Below are 25711 nucleotides of genomic sequence, written 5' to 3' on the forward strand. Positions count from 1 at the left end.
AGTGTTTTTTATTTTCAAAACATGACAGGGTCATTTTCAATACAAGTAAAAATAGAGCAAATAAAGTGGGATGGAAATAGAAAGGGATGTGAGTTTGTGTGACCGTAGAGGGATTTCTTGAAGGTTAAGACAGGGAGTAACACTGCTGCCCTGACAGTTCATCCCACCATGAAGAGAGCCAGGAAGGAGAAGAGTGTCTGCTCTCACTGCCCCCTTCGCTGCTGCAGGCTGCACTGAACGAACAGTAATACTGATGAGACCAAAGACAGCAGGAACTGTAATTATATACTGAAGCGCCTCAGGGGCATTTTCCTCCACCGCTTCATTTTATATCACATTATGTGATGGAGTAGTGAGACACACTGCATGCACCCCCATCGTGTGTTCTTTCATGGCTGGGAATTTTATCTTGGCTTTAACAAGACATTGTAGAATATCTGCCAACTATTTTAACATTATGTGCTGTCAACATAGGTTTAGGACATTCAGCGACTACTATGTATGTGTGTATGCCATCTGCATGGAAAAATTAAAGAATATCCTGCAAAATTTTACATACAGCATTTGAGCAAGTCAGAAACATAAGTCCAAATTTAACATTATGCCATTCTTTGCTTTAGCACCGTCGGACTTAATAAACTAGGCAGCAGAAATATTTACTTATTGAACTATGAAATGGATGAGAAAATGTATTGGGTTCACTAGAGGAGAAATGGGAAGATAGCCATCGTGCTCATGATGGTCATTACTGAACGCTTCGGTAAAAAACTCTCTTCCTCTTCCATATCATTTTGCATGTTCTGTAAATGTCCTGTCATGTCTGAAGAAAGCTGTAAGGAACATTTACTGTACGTACAGTCACCTACACTCAGTGGACACTTTATTAGGTACACCTGTTTAATCTAATGCAGTCCAATTCAACAGCCCTGCCATCTACCTTTACAAAGCTCATAATGTTCAGTCTTTGATGATGAATCATATCTTTATTATTGAGGTCATAGTTAAAGATGGTGTTGTACTGTGGACTACATTACATTCAGAGGTGTTTCTACTTTAGTTTCCCTTCTCTATTTACACACATGAGATGTGCAGAATATTACAAACACCTCTGAATATAATGCAGTCCAGCACCACACCACCACCAACTATGACCTCAGTGCTAAATCATATAATTGAATTAACACCTTTTATGGGTGCAAATCATCAATTGAATTTAATCTTCCTTTTTGACACTGAAATGGAAATATAAGAGTTCAAGAACGACAACAAACAATGGATCACATCATGACACCTTTCGTTGCCATTATTAGACAACTTGCTTCACTTTATCCGTCAGACTTCTGATTCCAGAGGTATAAATTCATTAAAAAGTTGATCTGGATCTTTGCACCAGGGGGCAGTATACCATACCGACATACTGTATATCAGGACAGTGGGTCCACTGGATCTCTGGTCTGAAGTTCACATCACACACGGCAATGCAGAGCTCCAAAGTTATAACAAGATATGTACTGCAATTCTGCAAGTACAGTCAGATGCTGTAGTAACAGGTGAAGAACTGCACATTATTGGCTTTAACCAATTTTCTCTTAAATTGATCCACCAGTATGCTCCACATCAGGTGGTGAGGCAGCCTAGCTTCACAGTTGGGAGCCATGGCTTCCTGGCTTCCTATGTGCCTTTGTTGGGGCTCATTGCTTCTGGTCCTGTGCATCTGAAGAGGAACAAAGGATTAGGAGGGACTTGTACCCCTTTCTCTTCTTCACTTAAAGGGACCCCCCCTGTTCATCACACCTCATCTCCCTTTCTAACACTCGCCAAAACCAAGCACTAACCCCACTGGAATGCCAGATGCCAAAAGAGGCAGATTAGAGCCTCATGCAGCACCGCCACCCTATGATACACTGATTTGGGCTTATAGCCCCATACTCCCTTGTCTTCCTAAGCTTCTTAAAGAGACCTCTTGGGGTTTGGTTAAATCTGTTGAAGCACAATTTCTTATTGCATTATCCAATTTGCAAAGGAGTAGTTTGACATTTTGGGAACTATGCCATTTAGCTTTTTTTGTTGAGAACTAGATGAGAAGATTGTTACCACTCTTCAGTTAACACAGTAAATTAGAATTTTGGCATATGGTTATATTAGCTTAGCATAAAGACTAAAAACGGTTGGAAGTAGCTTGTTGGGCTCCGTCTAAATTTTACAAAAAACACCTACCAGTACCTCTAAAGCTCACTGACCAACACGTCATATCTTGTTTGAAAAAAACAAAAACCAAAGCGTATAAAGTAACTTACTGAAATCGTTGTTTTGATTTTACAGATTAAACAAATAAGATGGTGATTAGTGAGCTTCAGATGTGCTGGTAGGTAGCTTTTGTTACCTTTTTTAAAATTAAAAGGTGTATTTCCCTCCTCACAATCTTGACCTCCGACCCCCAGGTCTCGCCGTACAATAAAATGTTAGCATGCTCGCCAGACACAATGTCAGCATACCTTATCTTTGCTGGGAAACCTACAACTTTACATATAAGAACATTCACAGCTACAGACTGATGTTGGGAAACAAACACAGGGAGTCTGAATGATATGATTTACTATATTTATCTTTTTTTCCAGGCTCCTGTCCTTCAGGTTTGCTCCCTTGTGAAAATGGCAGATGTTTCACTCCTGGGCAGAGCTGTGACTTCACTGATGACTGTGGTGATGGCACTGATGAAAAGGATTGTGGGACTTCCTGCTCCTTTGAGAACGGGCGCTGTGGCTGGAGGAGCTCCTTGGCCGATAATTTTGATTGGACGCTAGGGACCGGATCTGTGAAAAGCATACGGCCTGCATATGATCACACGTTGATGGATGAAAGCGGTACGTGTTCACAATTTTGTGCGTCACTCATGCACACGTAAACAATCTACTTATTTAAAAGTTATAGAATTTTGTTAACTCTTGATTTTTCATTTAAAAAAATAAGTTCCTTAGTGTTCTAGCCTTCTCCACAACTGCACCTTCACTTCTGGCTGGTTATGTATAATCACAATGAGCTGACTTTCAAATTTCCACCTGTTGAACCCAAAATGCTGCAGTAGTTTTCCAGAAATGTTAAATTCATGACTAAATCAATGAGCTTCTTCACGGTATGTGAATAGCAGGTGAGCCTTCAGGTGATTGATGCAGGGGTTTTAGCGCTGTAATTCCATTATATTGTGTGCATGGTAAAATGCGATGCACATGAATAAATAAACACATATGTAGCATACATTTGCACACACCGCTAATGGAGGGGTTTCTCCTAAACATCTTAAAGGTAATATAGCTTTGATACGGCTTTGTGAGAGTGAACAGTGAGGCTGATATAAATGAGATATTATTTTTTTTTTAAATCTGGATTACATGCACACCTCATTTGCTGTGAATCTTGGTTTTCGTGTGACAATCCAGAGCATGAAAGGCAGGTTCCACCACGCTAACAATGAAAACTACTATATAGAGAGATAGTTACGGAATGTAAATGCATTAAATGGCTAACGCTGAAAAATGCAAGCCATAAATATCAAAAAAGTGTTTGAGTTCATGAAGATCTGAATGGATTCTAACTGTAAAATGTAAGCTTGTTCAGTAGTAAAAGTTATAACGATAAAAAGTTCCCAGGTCCGCGGGTGTCGGAAGTCAGTGAGATATTAGGAGATCTGTCAGAGATTACTCTGCGACCCCTAGCCCATACCCCACTACCACACTGTTCGTGACCTTGCTGTAATTTGTCTCTGGCTGTGAGAGCTGCTCGCATACACAGTTGGTTATCAATTCCTCTTTGCCCCGTCTTCCTTGTCGCTGCTTTCTTCACTATTACTTCTCTTTTTTCTTCTCTCTTTAGGTCATTTCGTCTTGCTGGAAGCTACACCAGTTGGACTCAAAGGCGATAAGGCTCACATTAGGAGCTCTGTTTGGAAAGAGTCGAGCGTCATCTGCAAGCTCTCCTTCTGGTATTACATTTCCCACAAGGCCTCAGGAATAATCCGCCTGCTGATCAAGGTAAACCATCTGCCGCAGTGTGTTTGGACTCTGATATTGGTTTACACAGTCACGATAAAAAATTATGAATCTAACTGATGCCAGCTCATGATAGTCAATAAAACGAACCCTGTAGACCCGTCGCTTTCTATCAAGTGTGGTTACCATGGTTACACTCGGTCAGGGGTAAACCCTGATTATATTAAATCATGTAGATATGACGTAATATTAGCGCTGCTGTCTAGTGGTGTCAGTAATTTGGTAAAAATAGCGGTGCAGCTGTCAATCCCTCTGCCAGTTTTTTTTTTTTTGCGATCTTTGAGGGGTTGAGCCGAGACATGGGGGTCGCTGTCACTCTTCGGCCCAGAGCAGCCCCACCCCACCATCTGGGCACACACCAGCCCTGCCAGTTCTCAAGGCTTCTTGCTTGTTAAGCATTCGGCCATGTAGTTAGTTTATGCATGGTTGACTTTCAGGGATTAAGATTTTCTGCCATTGAAATTCTGCTGTGATTTACTGTGCCTCCATCCTGTGCTTTCTGCAGTCTCAACTTCTTTTAACTTTGCCAGCTACGACTCAAGGTCAAGGTGCAGAAGTTGTGCAGATTCATTCTTTAATGTGTGATTGTGCGTGCGAGTGTGCAGATTTGTCTCGCATACATACATATGCGCAGCACGTGCATGATTGTTAGTGTGTCCTTGTGTGCACTGCAGAAACCATTTTATGCAATTTGCAAAACACGTCAGCGAGTTTTCATGTAAATATGTGTTTTTTTTCCTTCAAACAGCAAGGATTTGTATCCCGCCTTGCAAAATTTACATATCATTATTCTTGCAAAAAATGGCACTAATACTGTACCATGCTGCAGTCATAGAGGCAACAGAGCTCATGATGTGTCTTTTTTTAGGAGAGAACATCTAACTTATTTAGCAGGTAAAAGCTCCATCAGCACTTTAAATGTGCCTGAAAGAGTAAGTCTGTTTTTTTTATTGTCAACAAATGCCATGAAATGCCCAAAACCGACTATGAATTGATCCCATTAAGAAGCTAACAAAAATTAATTTTCAATTAATGTTCAAGTTAGTGCAGTTAAATGTGATTTATAGGTGAGGAATAATATAATAATATTAAGGCAAACATAAAGGCAATTAGGACAGCACTCCCATTAATACTTTTTATTGCCACACAATTCAGGTATTAATTGGAGGGCTGTCCTAATTGCCTTTTATATATATATTTTTATTCACATTAAGGATCCAGCACCAAGTCTTCACAATATATTTAAATGTGAGTTGAGTGCGTTAGGTCTTTTTTCTTTTTTTCAGGTGCGTGACAATATACATTACATTATATAATCATTAAAACAATATATATTAAAGAATACATCTAACAGTATATATGTATATATAAATCTAACAAAATAAACAGTATGTACTGTATATATATATATATAGCATATATATATATATATAGTTAACAGATCCTACGAAAAGACTAAAAAGAACACAGAAGGGTAACCTCATCAAAGCTGTAAATACTCACCTATGCCAAGTCTGTGGCTGAAAATAGTCCCCAACAAATGCACTATTCACTGTTGTCTATTGTCTGAGTAACCTCTGCAAAAAGCAACAGTGGCTAGCTGATTTAGAAAATGATGTAGCACGTTTTAAAGATGTATGTATTTAACTGGAACCAATGGGGTCTGAACGTACTGAGAAAAGTACAATTTTGGTCCTTTTTATATATAACACACTAAAAGATGGGAAAAATCCAAAAAAGCATAATAGGTGCTCTTTAAAACCTTATAGCATGTTCATAGCCTCAGTGTTGCCTTGAGTCAAAACTGCTAAAGGATAACATGAATACACATTTGCACACTCTGCGAGCATCAAAGTGTTAATACAGTGAACCATCTTTAAAGGTTGATTGAAGAACAATGGCAGTTATGCTAATGACGCTGGAGACTTTTTAATGGGCAGAGACACAGAGTGGGAGGGAGGGGATTATATTTACCTGGCAAGTGTTTCCCTCTGTGAAGTCTCATAAGGGGCTCAACAGTCCTGTCTACAGTATTTATATCACCAAGCCTTTGAACTGCTTGAGTCGTTATTCATCACACAGTCTCGGCAGCGAGTGGACTGGACATGGCAGGGTTTCGGAATGAACCAGGAGGGTGCAGCAGCAGACAATTTAAAGAACATTGTGTTTGATGTCTGCATGCAGTCTGATAATGATACGTCATTTTAATGTATGCGTCTATAATATGCAACACTGCATGTGATACAAAGATCCAGCAGATATTTAGAATGTATGAGAGTAGAGTCACTCCCAAAAAGACTGAGGCACATTTTCAGTTTTATGGTTTTGTTAGGGTCTGGTGATATGATTTTTTTTTTTTTCTTTCTACAACTGGTCACCATCTAGCCTGGCTCCGCCCTCCTACGTACTAAGGCTCAATTTTCATTTCCGTTCAGTACTACGTCTGGGTTTGCGGTATAGTCTTGGGTTTTCTCCAGCCAAATTTTTGGCGGTCCAATCAGCAAACAGAGGGAGTGGCTGAGAACGATGACGTTGAGGCTGTGCGCTAGAGTTGTAGTTCCGTAATGGCGGCGGAGAAAGATGCGAGCGAAGCCATTCGTTCCGTTGTGGCCACGCTGCCGAATATCCAGAAGTTAAAGCCTGAGCAAGAACAATCTTTGCTGAGTTTTGTTGGTGGCCATGATGTTGTGGCCCTCCTCCCCATGGGGTTCGGGAAAAGTTAGATTTTTCAGCTCGGTCCATTAGTGGAGAAGGAGTTGGCTAAGGCTAACACTAACGATGCTAATGCTAAATATAAGCCTTGTCGGTCTCCCCTCTTGTTGCACATGCGCATGAGTCATAACATACGTCACAACCAAATGTTAGCGATTGGTTATGGCAGATCAAAGAGTGGCTCTGGGCAGATCCAATAGTTTTAAACTTCAACCCACCTTCAAGGAAGTTAACACTTGTCAATGGAGAGTGGCCAGACTCTCTGTACAAATGAAATGTATTGTAACCAGATTTACCGTTGCTGTCGACCTTCCTCCACCGAGCGCCGCGCACGAGGAGTATCTGGCTAGTCCACACAGCATTCTGGGATAGGAGAAAAACGTGCTCTGGTTTATCAGCATTTCTTCAAACCAATCACAATCGTCTTGGGCGGTGCTAATTGCCGGATGCAATGACGGTGCTTCTGTAAAATAGCCTCAGGAAGGAACTTGTTTTGGTGGAACGTGTACGTTCAAAAGTTGTTTTAGTCGTGCAACAGAAAGCTCAAATTAGACAGATAGTCTGGCTAGCTGTCTGAATTTACCCTGCAGAGATCTGAGGAGCATTTAACCATACTCCTCATAAATCGACCGGAGTTTAGAATGCCAGCACAAAGAAAACGAAAGTGAGGGACATCTGGCCGAAAATGGACATCCGGCGGATCTTCCGGCAGCAGCAGAACAATCCCGTAAATTAATCGTCGTCAAAATAGACTTGTTGTAAAACACGCTTCATTAAAACACAACCGAAACAAAATAAAACTCATCTGAACAGTCTTGGTTAGTCTTTGCACTGTTCCATCAATCACAAACTGGTTTTGGTCGATATAATACATACATACTCTGCAATTACTATTATTATTTTTGTTCATTATTAGTTCTCCTCAAAGCCACCAGACTCCATTAACAGAAACAGTAATTTAAAGGAACACGCCGACTTATTGGGAATTTAGGTTATTCACCGTAACCCCCAGAGTAAGACAAGTCGATACATACCCTTCTCATCTCCGTGCGTACTGTAACGCTGTCTGACGGCTCCAGCATTAGCTTAGCCCAGCACAGATCCTGCAGGTAACTGGTTCCAACTAGCCTACTGCTCTGAATTGTGACAAAAGTGACAAAATAACACCAACATGTTCCTATTTACATGTTGTGATTTGTAGAGTCACATTGTGTACAAAAAACAAGGTAACATGAGACACAGCCCTCTTCTATCCGTAAACAAACCGGGAACTATGTTCTCAGACAGGCTTGCTGCGAGCATATCACTCCGCCCAAGTACTATATTCTTCCGCTGGGAATATAGTTCCCGGTTTGTTTATGGTTAGAAGATGGCTGTGTCTCATGTTACGTTGTTTTTTGTACACCCTATGACTCTACAAATCACAACATGTAAATAGGAACATGTTGGCGTTATTTTGTCACTTATTCGGAGCAGTAGGATTACTGGAACCATTCACCTGCTTGTTCTGTGATGGGCTGATGCCGCTGGAGACGTCAGACAGTTTTACAGCACACACGGAGATGAGAAGGGTATGTATCGTCTTACTCTGGGGGTTACGGTGAATAAGCTAAATTCCCAATAAGTCAGCATGTTCCTTTTAAAAGCTCTGACTGCTCTTGGTGATTTTTTAAATAAAACAGAAATCTTGAAACATCACATAAATTTCATAAGATTTTATGAGAGCAGGCTGTTTGGATGCCTTACTTACTGACACGTCCATTTAGAATCAGCATGTTGTTTGTTATGATTTAGAAAAATTACTGCTATATTAATGCTACATAGCCTGACATTTGCTTATTTATATAGTTACATATGACGGAATGGTTTCAAATGTGGCCTGCCATTATGGTGAGCCAAATATCTTCCAGTCAGCCAAAGAAAGGACGTTCTACCCGAGTAAAATATAGCATGACAAAGATAATCATTTGAATGGGTTCTTGATTTGAAGTGTAGTTGTAGAGCGGCTCTATTATATATTAAAAAAAAAATAGAAAAAATGGATGCACTCTGAATTGAAGGTGAGCCGACCGAGTTACAGCTGCCAGCGGTTTCATACAATGAAAACGCCATGAATACAAATTGGATTTCAGCTTAGTGGAGCATTCTGTATATGGTTAAGACATAGGGGATTTAACATTTTCAATAAAATAAGCATTTTTTTTTTTTTGCAACTGTCTTTGTTCTTTTTTGGCCTCTTGACTGTCACCGAGGGTAAAAAAAAGAAATTATGCAAAGGCCTATCCACTTTCTTTTGAGCAAATTTTTGGTTGCATTGCCTTGACTGCACGCTCAGGAAATGAACCTTCAAATTGATCAAATAAACGTCTCGACTGATATGCCACCGAGACATCAAGTGTGAGCTACATATGCCAGTATCACGGACTCGTCTGTCGCTCCAAGGCTACTTTTATGGATTGAGCTTGTGCTCCATGACATAAATCTGGATAAGTCCTGCTGTAACGCTGCCTGTTAATCTATGCTCTACTCTCACAGTAACAAGATTATTTCAAGCCAGGGCTGCACTGGCGTAAAGCAGAGGAGACAGCCTGTGCATTCCTCACCCAAGGGTGCATATTAATAGGCTTTCAAACTGCAGAGTAGGATGTGACATTGCTTGTCCTATGGTTTAAGTATATCAGACCAGGTCTCTCTTACTGCAGTGAAACATCTGGCCACATCGTGCAACTACAAGTACAGTAAGTTTGACGTCTTATATCATTAGAAGTTATACTGTGTCCTGTTTACCTGCTCATCTGCAGTGCCAACAAAAGTTTAACACTTCTGAGATTGATTTTCATTGTGATACTATCCTAAAACTGAATTATAGACCATGCAGTCATTCTGTCACCTTTCAAAAAGTCCAGAGGACAAGGAAGCTATTATGAATAATTGCAGAGGTATACCAGTCTTAATATGAGTCTCATGAACTTCAGTAGGATGGGTAGTTAAATCTATAGTGTCCTCTATTAAACACTCAGTGGTTTTACACGGCAGCGCTTCTTTCTATTGACCTGAAGCTGAAGTAGATTTTAAAAAATCACTCTAATCACCTCAAGCGATAAACAAGATAAAATGTTTGTGAGTGTGTGTTTCCACAAAATGTATGTAATTCAAATGCAAGTCCCAGTAAGGTCCTTTCGATCTATATCACCTCCTCTTTAGCTGTCAGGTTGCTTTAGGAAGCAAGTGATGATGCATCAGCCTTGCTTCAAGTAACACGTAAAGGATAAGGGTCAAACTGCAGTAAATAGGGCATTTGTTTTGGGACTATTTTCTGTGGATTAATACACATAAGTGAGTATTTACGGCAGAAGGATCATGTACTGTACAGTATTTTGGATCGACTCAGAATAATCTGCAGTGCCTGTGTTCATGGTAATGAAAGAAGATTTTCCACAGTGCAACAGTGTGGATTATTGATGTGTTTTAGTAGTTTTTGGACAACAATGGAGCTCTATGGCACAGAGGAATAAGATCAGGCGTTGGCTACACAGGTAATACCTGTCAATTAATTGTTGGATTTTGGTCTTTTCATAAGAGTTGTTGACAATAAGAAACACATAGAATATCACCAGTCTTATCCTTAATGCTTAATTATTTGTTTAGCTGTATGCTTTGCTTCATGCTTTTGCAGATCTAACTCTTTTGACTGTAGCCAGTGCTGCAGAGAGGCTGATATTGTTGTCACAATGTGTTTGCAGATCAATCTTCCTTTTATCCTTTTTTGAAAAGGATTTGTCTGAATTGTCTCAAATTCAATGTTCCTTGGCTTAATCTGAGACTACTAATAATATATACTGTATACTGTAACTTCTGTTGTTTTAAATAATGAACATAGAGAATGATTTGTACTGCTTTACCAATAACTGTACTAGTTCTTCATATTCTTGACTCTTTAATATGACTTTGTAGATGTCTCATTCATGCTCTTGACACAACATTAAAAACCGCCGGTGAGATGCTGGCTCATAACAACATATATCCCCTAAACCTCTGTCAAGTCCCATTCATTGCTTTAAAGCTGCATTAGTCATGATTTAGTGCCCGGCTTGTGCCATGGGAAAAGACAGAGAGGACTTACAGAGGAATACACAACGGTCTGTATTTTAATATGTTCCATATGTGGCATGAGAGAAATCCATTACCATAACTCAGCCTGAGCATGGTTTGATTATGAATAGCAGGTCTCCAGGCAGGAGAACTTATTACTAAAATGTTATGCTGATGACACTTTAATGACGCCGCTTGTATGGTATTCACTGTTTTTTCAGCAGTCTGCCCAAAAGTTAATTTCATCTTATTTTAAAGTTCTTCACTCTTGACTTATGACTTATTGATACTCAAAGTTTGACATATATGTTTCTGATAATAATCACCGCTGTAGCCTTGAGTCCACTTTAAGGCTCTTATGAAATGATTACAGTTGACGTTGTAACCAGAAATGCCACCACATGATCATCCTCTGTCAACGCTGCTCTTCTCCACAGACGGAGAACGATTTGTGGGAGGCGTGGAACAAAACGGGGCATCAAGGGCATAAATGGAACCGAGCGGAGATCCCTCTGAGGAAGCTGAGGAACTTCGAGGTGATATTTGAGGGCATCCGCTCGAGGGACATGAGTGGAGGAGCTGCCCTGGATGACCTGGAGTTCATAGACTGTGCCCCAAGTAGGTGATATGAACAGCACACACATTTTGTAACCAGTGTGTAATAAGTGTTGCCTATTTATCCAAAGCAAGATAAAAAAGATATAAGAGAAATAACTGCCACTGCAATCAACACTAGACTAGACAATAATCATTTGATAGTATAATTAACTGTACACAAAAACAAAAAAAACTTTTACCAGAGTTAAGAGTTAGATGAAAAGATCAATACCACTCATATGTTTAGCCTAGCTTAGAATAAAGACTGGGAATTGGGGGAACAGCTAGCCTGGCTCTGTCCGAAAGTCCAAAAATGTATGTTTAGCAACGCTAACCAACCTGCTGGCTCTAGCTTCATAATTAATTCACAGATATTAGACTGGTGTTGATCTTTTCATCTAGAGCTCTGAACCTTTTAACAAAAGGTTCATTTCTGTGATTTATACAAACAATAGAATGTTATTTTCAAAATGGAAACTAGTCAGCTACCTAATTAAAGCTGAACTACAGTGATATTGTGTGACCGTGCTAGTACAAATAGCCTACTGCCTTCTTTGGGGCTTTGCTTTGTCATCTATGAAGTGATTCACCTTTGTAACATAAATACCTTGCAGCACTTTCATCTATGTGTGAGGGTTTAAAAGTGCAAGTAGGTGGGTAGAGGACATGAGAAATGTCTTGAAATTTCATTGTCCCAAAATGGAGCACTGGAGTGGAAAGTTTGTGTAAAGCAAAAAATCTCACCACCTGGTGAAGTCTCTGCACACATATTAAGATCGCTTTGTGCAGAGTGGCAATACAAATCTAACTTCTGGCTTCTCTAAAAATAAAACTTAAATTTTACTGAACTTTAGATAGTTTGAGAAAAAATATTCATGCTTAAGACTTGTTTACTCATTTATTGTCAGTCAGCTTTTCATACCAGCACATATCTAACTTTGCCTGAAAGCCATGAGGATATCTTTACACTTTGAAGATTACTGAATTACCTGAGAATTGACTGACAAATTGACTGAATAAAATGTCTAAAGTCCACTAACTATTGATGGAAAAAAAATGTACACTTACTTCTACAATTACTTATTCAGATGGTTTAGCTGAATAAGAAATCTAATCTGAAATTAAAAAAAAGTTTCTGGCAATATTACATAATGTGGACTAAATTACATTCTCCCTTGCTATCTTCTGTCCTTGTTTAATAGGACAATAATCTTCGCAAGGGAGATATAAATATCATGTTTCGTAGTTTCATAGAATATGGTATGAAATTGTGGTGCCACTGGCACACTCAGTGTATGAACAGAGAAAGAAAAGAAGAGTTGGTGTGTCTTAGAGAGAGAGATTTTATTGTGGGATGACCGTTGCTGACAGACGCTGTTTGATGTTTACGTGCGAGACAGATGTTACACATTAAGCAGGACCTGAAACCAGGCTGGACACCATGTGCGATGTTTCTGCCAAGGCCCTCTGCAACACACAAATACAAACACAATGACACAGAGAGCGAAACACTGACCTACAGACGGACAAACTAAGACATAGATCAAAACCGACTGAGAGAATTGCATGCAAGGACCAAACTGCCACTTACAAACAACCTCCATCAACTTTAAATGCATGCTTGTATGGATTTGTTTGTTTATTCTATGATGGTATTAACTAGAGATAGTCCGATACCATTTTTTGCTTCCTGATACCGATTCCGAAACCTGAACTTGCGTATCGGCCGATACCGAGTACTGATCTGACACCAGTGTCAATATATATATATGTATATATATGTATATATATATATATATATATATATATATATATATATATAGCCCTAGATACTGGTATCTAGGGCTGCACGATATGACGAAAATATCTCATTGCGATTATTTTGACTGATATTGCGATTGCGATATGATTAAGATATTGATTTTTCTATAATTATTGTAATTTTCATTGAAAAATATATTTAATAAAAATGTAAACGATTATAGTGTGAAGATGTTTTCTTTAGTCTGTAGGATAGGATTTGTAGACTAGGACGTCTCTGCAGCACCATAATACTTCATTCAGAATGATATGACACATATTTTGCCTTTAACAAATATTGCCCCCTCCCTGCGATTTGAATATTGCAGTAGTCCGTATTGCGATTTTGATAAAATTGCGATTAATTGTGCAGCCCTACTGGTATCGGTATCGGAACATCTCTAATATTAACTGTGCTGACCACTCATCATTTAATGTCTCAGCCTTTTAAAGTTTAACGTCCACATACTGAAATGTAGTTATATGCGTGCTGTCTCTGCTCTGTTCTCTTTTCCTTCCTCCATGTTCTGTCTCAAACAAGGCTGAGCTGGAGGCAGGATACTTGGATTTGTCTGACAGGCTTTTGCCTGCTTTTGTTTACTGTCACCTCCGTCGCTTGTGTCCTTTGGTGCAGAGAACAGGAAGTTTTTAATGGGACACAGTTGTTCATCGAATCATTTTACCTGATGCTAGATTTGATTCATCTGAATGGAAAAGGGGAGATAAGTTTCCTGTCTAGTGGGTCAGTCCTAAAAAAGATTAAATAAGATTAACTGATGTTGAATATAAATATGAATGATAATTGTTTATTTGTCTGTGTGTGTTTTTAGATGTTGTGCAGCCGCACAGTTGCCCTGCAGTCACAGACTTTGTGTGTCACAGTGGCCACTGCATTGAGTCCCACCTGGTGTGCGACAACAAGGCTGACTGTGCTGATGAATCAGATGAGATAGACTGCGGTGAGTGGAAATGGGTTTCTTTGAAATTGAGAGTGAATCCATCTTACTTTAGAGCAGAAAAACAACTTTCGACCCAGACTTCTCACTCATTCCTTCCATCTTTCTCTCTCTTGTAGCACACATAGTCGGCTTGCCGGGGGCTTGTAATTTCAACATGGATGAGAACCAGTGGGAAGATACCTGCCAGTTTTCTCAGGACGCTGATGATGACTTTGATTGGAGGATCGGTCATCGGAGTGAGACACTAGGAACTGGACCTAACGCTGACCACAGTCCTGGTCAGTACCCATTCAGCTAAACATCAAAACATTAAAATACGCCATCAAAATAGGCCCTTTGTCCATTCCCTCCAGAGAGACAATATTAGTATTTTCATATTAATGCTCCTATCAACAGGATGGCATTTTGTGATCTTAGGTCATCATTGTTAAGGTTTGGTTAGATCTAGGCACATACGCAACTTGGTTAGGAAATACTGTGGCTTGGGTTATCTTGACAATTTTGTTAAGGTTACAGGACATTCCTCTTTATGGTTACAGTAATAACCACGTGGTTAAGGTTTTGGAACGACTGCAGTCATGGCTAAAAGAAACCAATATTGACTGCAGTGTACACTCACCTAAAGGATTATTAGGAACACCTGTTAAATTTCTCGTGCAATTATCTAATCAACCAATCACATGGCAGCTGCTTCAACGCATTTAGCAGTGTGGTCCAGCTCCAGACAGTCTCCTGAACTCCAAACTGAATGTCAGAATGGGAAAGAAAAGTGATCTAAGCAACTTTGCGCATGGCATGGTTTTGTGCCAGACGGGCTGGTCTGAGTATTTCACAATCTGCTCAGTTACTGGGATTGTCACACACAACCATTTCTAGGGTTTACAAAGAATGGTCTGAAAAAGGAAAAACATTCAGTATGCTGCAGTCCTGGGGGGCGAAAATGCCTTGTTGATGCTAGAGGTCAGAGGGGAATGGGCCGACTGATTCCAGCTGATAGATCAACTTTGACTCAAATAACCTCTTGTTACAACAGAGGTATGCCATAAAGCATTTGTGAAGCCACAACACGCACAACCTTGAGGCGGATTGTGTTACACCAGCAAAAGACTCCACAGGGTACCACACATCTCCACTAAAAATAGGAAAAAGAGGCTACAATTTGCACAAGCTCACCAAAATTGGGTAGTTGAAGACTGGAAACATGTTGCCTGGTCTGATGTGTTTTCGATTTCTGTTGAGACATTCAGATGGTAGAGTCAGAATTTGGCGTAAACAGAATGAGAACATGGATCCGTCATGCCTTGTTACCACTGTGCATGCTGGTGGTGGTGTAATGGTGTGGGGGATACCTTTCGCCTTCAGAACTGCCTTTATTCTTTGTGTCATTGATTCAACAAGGTACTGGAAGCATTCTTTAGAAATGTTGGGCCATATTGATAGGATAGGGTCAAACATGGTATTAGTATGGTGTTCCTAATAATCGTTTTAGGTGAGTGTATATGCAAGTTTGTGAGTTTTTCATGACAGAATGAGCACTTGCCATCACACAACTTTAGGGTCTTGTTTATGTTGCTTTCTGTCTTGTTTTTTATTAAAAGATTATTAATGCTGTCAAAAATAAATTAAGAACAAACAACTTCTGCGTCCTCCTCACATCCTCCTTGTTTTCAGCTCTCAGGCTGCTCGGTGCAGCGCCTTTTGTAATTACAACCTGACAGCTAGGAAATAGGAGCTTCCGACAGGCATGTGAAGGCAGGGTTAATAACACATCCTTATCAATGTCAGCCTGAGTCAAACTGAGCTTAACAGCGTTGGACTTGTTGTTTATCTTGTGTACAGTGATGATGTTGAATCAAAATATGATTTTTCCTTCATTGGTGCTAAGGTTACACTTACACTCATCTATACAAGGCCATGTTTACCTTCATTTCCATGTGACTTAATTTGCATTATTATTGTTTTGTGCCTTGGCTGTCAGTATTTGTTCTTTTTGTTAATGCGGCTTGTTTATACAGTAGGGCTTCTAAAAATGACTCTTGGGGTTGAGAGGCGTCCTTGATAAGCAAAAGATAACAGCATGAAAATAATGAAAAATCTTATTACAGTTTTGTATAGCATGAGTTTGTTTGGGGGAAACTATGTGGTAGTGTACAGTTTGCTTTACTTCAGAGCGAAAATGAAGCAAAAGACAAAGTAAAGCAGAAGTCACCTGAATCCATCAACAATTTAAAGTGGGTTAAGTAGTATACATGGCTATTAATCAATGTTCATAACTGTTGTTTAATTGTACTGGGAGATGTATCATGTATCTAAGTTATCATATCCTCCGATGTATTTGTAACTGGTGATGTTTTTTTCATTGTTAAGCGCTTTAATGCCTCCTTGTATTGGCTGTGGGTGAGTTGCTGAGTCCACACCACAGTTTATTGATGTTAGAGATGAATCTCAACACCCGGTACTGTGTCACAGGGTGAACTTATGATCTCACTACAGAGTGGATCAATAAACTGGCCATCTGTAACACACACATGCTCATAAGAGAGCTGAAGGACAAGAGGTGCACATGACATCACTTAGTTGCAACATGTGTCCACACAGCAGTTCTTTTATCTGAATATATGCACAGACTCTGTTTTTAATTTTTCGAGTCAGAGGACAAGAATCCAGTGCTGTGGGTGGGAGCAGGGTTTGCTGTGTGCTGTGGATTGTGATGGGCTTAAATCTCCTTTAACTCATGTGGAAAACTCCCACTTTGTTCTGGCCTCACACAGATGCTGTCTCTTCTCCGAGCCTAGCCGAGCTGAAGAAGCTCTCTGCAGCTTTTGGCTGCGAGCAACATTTCACGACCCCACAAATGCTTTCTTCTGTCCAAATAATATGCATATTGGAACCAACAGGAGAACGTTATTGGATTTCTTGCCTGCAGTAAAGCTGGAATTGAATGGTTGCAGCTTCATCACACTGAAATATTACTTACATTTTACATAAATGTACTATAAATGTGAAGTGTTCTGCAATTTATTTATTTCCAAAGGTGGTGGGGGGAACTTCCTTTACATACACTCAGCCACTCAAAGGGAGGGCGACGTTGCCAAGGTGACAACCAAGAGTCCATTTTCGACCAGTATCGGCCTGTGTCACCTGCGCTTCTGGTTCTTCATGCACGGCTCTGACAAGATGGGAACGCTGAAGGTGATTTAATCTGAGCCACATTTCCATAAATAATTCAAAGCCTTTTTGTGTTTGTTTGTGTCAGGCATCTAGTTTTCAAACAAGTTTATTTATTTATTTTTTAATTAATTGTCATTTGCTGTAATGATCTGTCACAGTCAACCTGAAGGCCTAATTTGGTTTTGACAGAAATGTCTTTGCTATTTTATTGCTCCTTTCACTGCATGACACTCTGCTTACTGTCAATCACCCGATGCCCACAGGAAGAAGAAATGAAAGCCCCATGCAAGAAAATAATCCATCAAAGCATGTCACCTCACAAACTTGATTATCATACCCATCTTTTCATGTCTTTTTTTGGTGTCTTCGTTTGGGTTAATTTCATGACAACAAACAATAAGCAAATGTTAAAAATATTAATTGGGTATGATGTGCACTTGGAAAATGCCAAAAACTACATGTAGCTGTACACTAGATATTCACAAAAGTGCTCTAACTTAAAATAGCACCAGTATTCTCCTTTCATGTGCAGTGTTTAACATTAATTATTCTAAGAATAAATGCTTAAGTCAATTGTAATACTGTATAAAGGATTTTATAATTTCTTAAATCATTACATACTGTTCACTTATACTCACATACATTACTTAATGTGGAAATACATATTACACAAATCCAACTTCAAAAAGCCATGTAATATAAATTGTGAAATTAAAAGCTTTACAATTCACTTGGAGACATTGTAGATTTGAATGTATCAAATCAAAAATCAAGCTTTACCTGAAAGTAGATATTAATTAAGACCAAAATGTATTTTAATTAAACTTTAATTGACAAAACATGTCAATCTTCAATGTCATTCCTTGTCGCCTATAATGTCCAAGTTTCTTTTTTCACCTCACCAGGTCTACACTGTTGGACCCAGTGGCACCAGTCTGCTGATGTGGGCAGCCACTGGAAACCACGGTAACCAGTGGACATACGCTAATGTCATCCTTTCCAACCCAGCACCTTTCAGAGTGACCTTCCAGGCAGAGGCGGGTGGAGACATGTGGACAGACATTGCCTTGGATGACATCTCCTACACTGCAGAGTGTATGGTACAAGGTAAAGTTTTTATTTATTTATTTTTGGGTCTCTTTTTGTTCTTCCATTTGTTTTTAGTTTTTTCCTTATTTCCTGTCTTTTCAGCACTGTTCTCATTTTTCATGCAATTTCCTACAATTTTCACCTTATCCCATTTCCTCTTTTTCTACATTTTCTGACCGCTAACATCCATGCTCCTCTGCTCCGTTTGCATATAAATTGTGTGTACCCTCGGGGTGAGTGTAGTGAATTAATGGAGCCTGTTGCCCTGTAGCTCCATATAAATCCACTGTGAAGACTGGGTCAGCGTCAAGGGATGGCACAGAGGGCAATTGGGGGGGGCAAAACAATTCCATTTATATTCTGTTGTTTCATCACTCCTACCCAGCCGTTCTCCTTTCACCCCTGAACTGCTTCTTCGGCTGACTTTCTGAAGAAGACCATTATCTAGCCCCGGTTTTGTTCGCTCACAGGCAAATTCTTAAAGCACATGCAAGGGGTGAAATGGACCCCTAACTGTGCTGCCCAGCAAATACTGTCCTGGTGCACCTGTGCTATTTGCACATATTTGAATTAGGTAATGTGCATACATTTGGTGCAAAATTGGCCCCTTTCTATGCAAATGAGCCTTGTTGCAAAAACAGTCCAATTGGCAAAGATCTGCGCTAATAGCCACACACAGTTATTGAAATAAGTGTCTTCAGGGAGTTAGTGGTAACCGACGCACGTTTATAAGGGGTAATCTCCACTTCAAATCATGCCATCTTCTTTTACAGTCTGAAGGTGTGCGTTTTGAAAACAGAAACAGCACGGACAGACATCCCACTTAAGGTTTTTATCTGTTAACCTGGATTGTAGCTCGCAGTCTGAAAAGGCAAGATTTATATTTAGATAATTGTAATCAGAGGCAAAAAAGAGGCAAATTGCACTCTGCTGCAAAACTTTATGGGTGTGTTTGAGCTGTGAGTGCAATATCTTTTGTGAAGCGGACCCTGACACGGGGGACATAGCGGTGCGCAATTCATGGTGCTATCAGCGGCTTCAAGCCATTCTTTGTGAATTTCTCTGAGGTTTCTCACTGCTGTGTGTGAAGTAAAAATGATGAAAGGGGATTTAGGGTGTGTTAAGCTCTCTGCACGTATGTGTAATTACGTGCATGTATCCTCCCTGTGATATGTCCCCTCAGGACCAGTAACTCCCCGGCCTCTGACCTGTGGTGTGGACCAGTACCAGTGTACGTACTCCTATCAGTGCATCCCGGAGAGTTGGAGGTGTGACGGAGAGATGGACTGTGCTGACCAGTCCGATGAAGAGTTTTGTCCCACTGTGGAACCTGGTACTCTTCCGCCTCAGGGTCGCTGTCCCATTGGACATTACCAGTGTTTGAATGATGTGTGCATCCCCTCCATACTGCGCTGTGACGGCATCCCAGACTGCCCTGATGGAGAGGATGAGTACAGCTGCCGTATGTATATTTGTGTGTCTTTGTCAAGTTTTTGACTGGTGCCACACCCATGTAGTGCTGAGTAAAAAGCAAATGTGTCTCAGCAATTTTCAACATGACTACATATATTGTGTGTTACATACATTTATTTTCATTTTTTAAATACATTAATTTCAAGCACTTTTGTTTAGCATTTGTTGTTTTTAAATGTGCTCTATAAATAAATCCACTTCATGTCATCGCTTCATGGGTAAAGAGCAGCAGGTTTATGTTGCCTGACAGCATGTGAACCCAGGAAATGTAAAAAGTACACTCTTTGTTTGTAAAGGATCAAAGGGTCAGTTTTAAGTACCATTTGTGGCATGCTTACAGTGATCTGTGAATACATCTCCCAAACACCCCTCTACATATTTGACCAATTTTCCTGTTTCTGCCTCTCATTTTTTCCACCAGGTCTGCTGCAGTGTGAGCTGGGAGAACTTGTGTGTGAAACTTTGCCTGTTTGTATCCCACTTCAGAAGCGTTGTGATCACTCTGCAGACTGTCTGCCTTTTTACTCTGATGAGTCCAGCTGCCATGGTAACATGTTTTTATACACCTTCCCCTTTCAAGCTTTTTTCTATTAACCATGGTCCATTTTATGATTCTCAGACATGTCACTAGAGGCACTTTAGAGATGTAGCTTAATATCCAGCTGTGAGTTTCACAATTGATTATACTAGTGCAGTGCCCATTGAAAATATGCCTGTTTGGAACAGACCGATTGCTTGGCCTGTGGTATTGCTGCATGTAGAATTCATCAAAATCAAATTTTACCCCAAAATTACTTACAGAAGGACCCCAAACCACTTCATATGCAACTCCCTTGTATACCCTACCACTACCTTACTGATTTACCTGACAGAGAACGTTGCAGATTTAGAATGTAACCACGAAATATCACAATATAAATGTGGAGTAATCAGACATTAGCCTCATGGCCGGGGGGGGGGGGAACGATGTTGTCTCGTGTTAATGAATTTAACATTTCAGCAGAGGTGTTAATTTCCATGCAGGTTTAGTGGCTTGACAGTTTACGGGGAAGTATGGGATTTGATTCGTGGGGGTATTTTGGCGACAGTAATGTTATTAGTTAGCAGTAGATTTAATAAACCCGGGGTGAGTCTGATGAAAAGTGCTGTGTCTGCCCGGTTCAGCTCTGAGATTTTCTCACATTGCACAGCGCTGTGAAGGAATAATCTCTGAGATTACTTTATATTCCGCCTCTAGTTATACAGTAAGTGTTGAATGTAGGCTACAGCTCACAGCAACTTAATACTATATAGCGTCTGGCTTTTGTTTGATATTTAGTGTTGGCAAATGGCTTTTTGTTGAGTTTCCTCTTAGTATATAGATATAGACACGGAAAAGCGTGGCGCCTTTTTTTCGCCAACCTTATTCCACAAAACAGTCACGATGTTCCTTTCAGCTATCCGCTCGTGCTCCAGGAAAGTGAATAAAAGTAAGTTTGGTACATCAAGCAATCATGTAGCTGACGTTGGAAGCAGGAAAAGAGTCAAAGATGGTGGTTTAAAATGCATAGATTTAGCTATTTCATTTGCTATTTATGTTGTTGAATACAATGACAATAATACGGTGGCTGACAGGGGCAAACGCATTGCAACTTAATGAAACACGCAAATAGACAAAGCACAAGCAAATTAAGAAAACCCCTTCATTAATTTGACAACACATGCGCAGTGTTTAGCAAACGCGCTGCAAATACAGAAACGATGCAAAAAAAAAACCCACAATCCCCGAAAACAAATGTAACAAAAAAAACGCTGCATCCAGATTAGACAACGGAAGTTCTCCAGGCCTCTAGGGGGAGCGTTAAGTGGAACAGCTTGATTTTCGACCCCACGGGGAGAGAGCGCTCTGCCTTTTTATTACCACAAGTTTACAGACACGTCTCTGCTGATTGAGTATCAACTGTGACCTGAGCCAATAAACTAGAGACACATCCACCAAACGAGAGAAAACATATCTCAAACAGACTTAATATTTACAGTCTATGATCTCAAAGCAGTTGCACACTGTTTTCACAACGGTGCACACCCTCTCTCTCTCTCTTTTAGTGGGGTTGAAAATTTCGCTTAGCGCTTCCCCTAGATGCCTGGAGAACTTCCGTTGTGTAATCTGGATGCAGCATTTTTTTGTTGCATTTGTTTTCGGGATTGTGTGCTTTTTTTTGCATCGTTTCTGTATTTGCAGCGCATTTGTGAAATTTGGTTGTGTTGTGGGTATTTGCAGCGCGTTTACTAAATGCTGCGCATGTGTTGTCAAATTAATGAAGATGTTTTCTTAATTTGCTTGTGTTTTGTCTATTTGCGTGTGTTTCATTAAGTTGCAGTGCGTTTGCGTCGGCCACCGTACAATAAAGATCTATTCTATTCTATGATAATGCTCACACAACCTGTGCAGGGAGGAGTATTCGTCATCAGATGCACAGGAGGGAAGAAAAAAAACATTTATTAAAGTGGTTTAATGTACATGCTGACGCTCTCTGCAGAGGTTAATAGAGGATGCTCAACAGTGCACCGTTTCCCCCCAGCTACATAATTCACGGATTTCATGTTCTGAGCAGCAACATGCTTGAGAATTTATTTATGTTATTCATTATTTGATATTCAGCAGTGGTGGTCAGTTTCTTTTGTGTCATTTTCAGATTGCCCTCCGCTGTATTGCCTGGATCATGGCTCATGCGTTGTGGAGAAATATGGGCCTGTTTGCATGTAAGTTGAACTTCACCAGCACACATTTATAAGCACACAGCACACTCTGTCACACTGGTAAACATGCACAAAGACAAGTATCATGTCTGTTCTTCCCAATCCTCCTCCCATCCTTTATCTCTCTAAGTGAAACTTAAAAGATGGAAATCCCATTAGTCTTGTGTATTTCCTTGGAAAACACACGCTTCACAAAGCACGTGGGAATCAGCTTATCCCCTACAGCTTAACCTGGGTGGTTCTGCCTTCATTTATCTACTAGCACAGTGTTTCCTGGGAATCACTGATGGATTCTCCTGGTCAATATTTAAACATGGGCCCTGCTACCAATGGTCTTAGTGGGTAGACCACACAAAAATCCAGACAGACACTGCGATCGCGCTGTTGGAGGTTTTTTTGGTAAGCTCTAGTTGTCTGTATCAGCAGCTTGGAATGCCTGCAATGATATATTTCATTATAAAAGTTACAATGTAATTGTGAGTCTTGCTGCTGGATCTGCTAACATCATTATGCGCCACTGAATGGTCTCTGAGAGATTCACATTTTTCCATCTTTATGTCAGAAGGATGCTTTTGCCACAGACTGGATGTGTCCAATATGCAATCAGTGTGTCATATTACTGGAAATGCTAAATGCTGGAACAAGAGAACACTGTTAGGACTACCTGAAATTGAATTGCATGCTATTTTTTTGTCTGCTACGGCATCTATCTATCGTTCTATCTATATCATCATACATCTGTGAATATCTGTGGATTAAGTCCTGTGCTCCTCTGAGAAAATTATCCAAAAGGGAGAAATCCACATTTCATATTTCTTTGGTTCTTCTTCTATCTTTGCATTCATTTGGCAAATACTGTTAATGTTCTGTCTACGTAGAGAACTTGTTTTAATACAGTCAATCAACACGTCATCTTTTTGATTTCCTCCACTTTGCTTCAACAAGCTAAGATGCGGGGAAAAGTGCACTGCTAACGTTAGCAAAATAGCCAGTTAGCTGCTCAACTGCAGCACACAGCACGTAAATGTACCTGCAAAAATTACTTGGGTCCATTTAGATGGTGTTGTAGTCCTTATTCTTCAATATTACTGCTAACAACAAACTGTCTGCCAATGGGTTGTAGGCTACAGGTCTGTTTAACCTGCCGCCGGTACCGGAGCGCAGCCTGTCAGCTGTTAGCAATCAAACACAGACATTCCCCTCCAGACACTGACATTGTTTTTGACAGCAAAAAGGATGAAGAAATGTGATTTCAGCTTGACTTTAAAAAGTTGTTTCTGCAACAAGAGAATACTTCACTGCCGTTTGTGGCAGAGATGCTGCCTCTCCCTCACTCTCTCATTCAGCTTCCTTGTGTTTGATTCCCCTTCCTATTCATTCTCCTGTCCAACATTCCCTAAAGCAGCGCCGCCACCACTGCCTCCTCTCATTATGTAACAGGACTTTACCGCCGTCATTCACTGCACAGTGTGGTATAGAGCTTCTGTAGCTGTTCCAGCATTGATAACAGCCCTGCTGCTGTAGCAGAACCCGAGGCCTGCATTGGAGGGCACCTTTGGCTCAGTATTTGCATCACGTTCCTCCACTCTGCTGAGCAGGATCCACACGGGAACCAGGCCAGGGACGTCCCACTGCCATGGCCAGACCGTCACACAATATGTACCCTGAACCCCTCTGAATGATAATGACAGTCTGCTTTCGCTGAAAGCTGTGTGTTTCACATTAGAAGTTCAATGTTGCGCAGAAATCAAGCTGATACTGAACAGATGTTGACTTGGAATAAAGTCTTCATTTGGGAGAAGAGGAACTTACTTTCTTTCTCAGAGATGCAGCTCACCCAGACCAGGGCCAAACTATTTGCAATTAGTGTGTTTTTCCATGCTGGATGTCTTGCAGATAAATCTTGCACCATTTGTCAATATAGTGATGTTGGTTATGTTTTTTTTAATTGGTGTGAGATAATAAGTCTGTATGTGTACAGGGGTTATGTCCTACCTATTTCCGTTTTGCTTTTTATGCACATTAGGCTATCTATATGTTTCTTATGGTCAACAAATCCCATACATTATTTATTAAAAAGATAGAACTTGTGATTTGGATAAACAATATATATTATATGTATAAGATACATTATTATATGAGATAGATTTTGTCCAGAAAAGGGGAAATCCAATGCATCCCAACCGGAAAATCGCACCCTGTGTGTATATACATAACCAAATATTTATGTTGGGAGGAAAATCCATTCACAAATAGGATTACAAATTGGTGTGAGGCTGATCTTTAGTCCAACCAGCTAATAAACTACCAGCTACTTTAGGTCCATTGCACAGGACTCTCCTCCCACCAACCTGAGTCAGTTTTAACACCTTAACACAGTGTGTGAAAGGGACTGAGCAGAGAGTCCAAATAGTTAACTAAAAGTGATAGATAATTGTTTTAACGGTCCAGCCTCAGCCACCCAAATTGCTAGTATGCAAACTTGACCAAACCTACTTTACAAAAAGACTTCTATAAAAAATACTTGGTTTAATTGATTCCTTATTTGGATATTTTGCTCCATGCAGCACGATGCAGCATGTTGCCCCAGCATTAACGTCATAACTTTGTAAGATTTTTTTGGTACCTGATCACAGGTGTTATCCAGGATGGACAGGCAACCGTTGCCACGTGAGGGAGAAACCATCTCTTTCTACCTCGACACCCAAACCAGAGGACACACAGCTGGGTAGTAAAGAAATGCATTTCCCTGCTCTATTAAACTGTCTCACATGAATTTATTTACTGTATCCTTGCATAACCTGTTAATGTCTCTTCAGTTCATTAAACGTTTGCTATGCAATAATTAAATGTACCTTCTTCTTGTAGACGCTGTGTATGTTGGCATCGCCATCGGACTGCTGCTGCTTGTAGCCGGAATCTCTGTCTGCACTCTGGCTGTATACAAGAAAAAACACTACCTAATGTGAGTTCTGGATACAATAATGAGTCATTTTGGCTCGGGATAATGATGATGATGATGAGTGCATTTTT

General features: G+C 40.2%; 1 protein-coding gene and 1 long non-coding RNA gene across 3 annotated transcripts in view; one reads left to right on the forward strand and one right to left on the reverse strand.

Moving 5' to 3' along the window:
* LOC120552692 lies at positions 1-25655 on the reverse strand. Its single transcript, XR_005638063.1, has 3 exons — positions 25534-25655; positions 2598-2813; positions 1-1714 (listed from the first exon to the last, which is right to left on the reverse strand). It is a non-coding gene; the product is annotated as an uncharacterized LOC120552692 (long non-coding RNA).
* Positions 1-25711, forward strand: part of malrd1 (MAM and LDL receptor class A domain containing 1) — a 56720-nt gene that overhangs the window by 27891 nt on the left and 3118 nt on the right. For both annotated transcript variants that reach the window (XM_039790914.1, XM_039790913.1), the window contains exons 19-30: positions 2619-2864; positions 3871-4028; positions 11288-11468; positions 14078-14206; positions 14323-14484; positions 17241-17398; positions 18283-18484; positions 19650-19928; positions 20361-20486; positions 22615-22681; positions 25315-25406; positions 25547-25643. In XM_039790914.1, the coding sequence (XP_039646848.1) occupies positions 2619-2864; positions 3871-4028; positions 11288-11468; positions 14078-14206; positions 14323-14484; positions 17241-17398; positions 18283-18484; positions 19650-19928; positions 20361-20486; positions 22615-22681; positions 25315-25406; positions 25547-25643 (1897 nt within the window). The remainder of the gene's footprint in view (positions 1-2618; positions 2865-3870; positions 4029-11287; positions 11469-14077; positions 14207-14322; positions 14485-17240; positions 17399-18282; positions 18485-19649; positions 19929-20360; positions 20487-22614; positions 22682-25314; positions 25407-25546; positions 25644-25711) is intronic.

Source organism: Perca fluviatilis, chromosome 22 (genome assembly GCF_010015445.1).
Source record: "Perca fluviatilis chromosome 22, GENO_Pfluv_1.0, whole genome shotgun sequence".
Classification (NCBI taxonomy): Eukaryota; Metazoa; Chordata; class Actinopteri; order Perciformes; family Percidae; genus Perca; species Perca fluviatilis.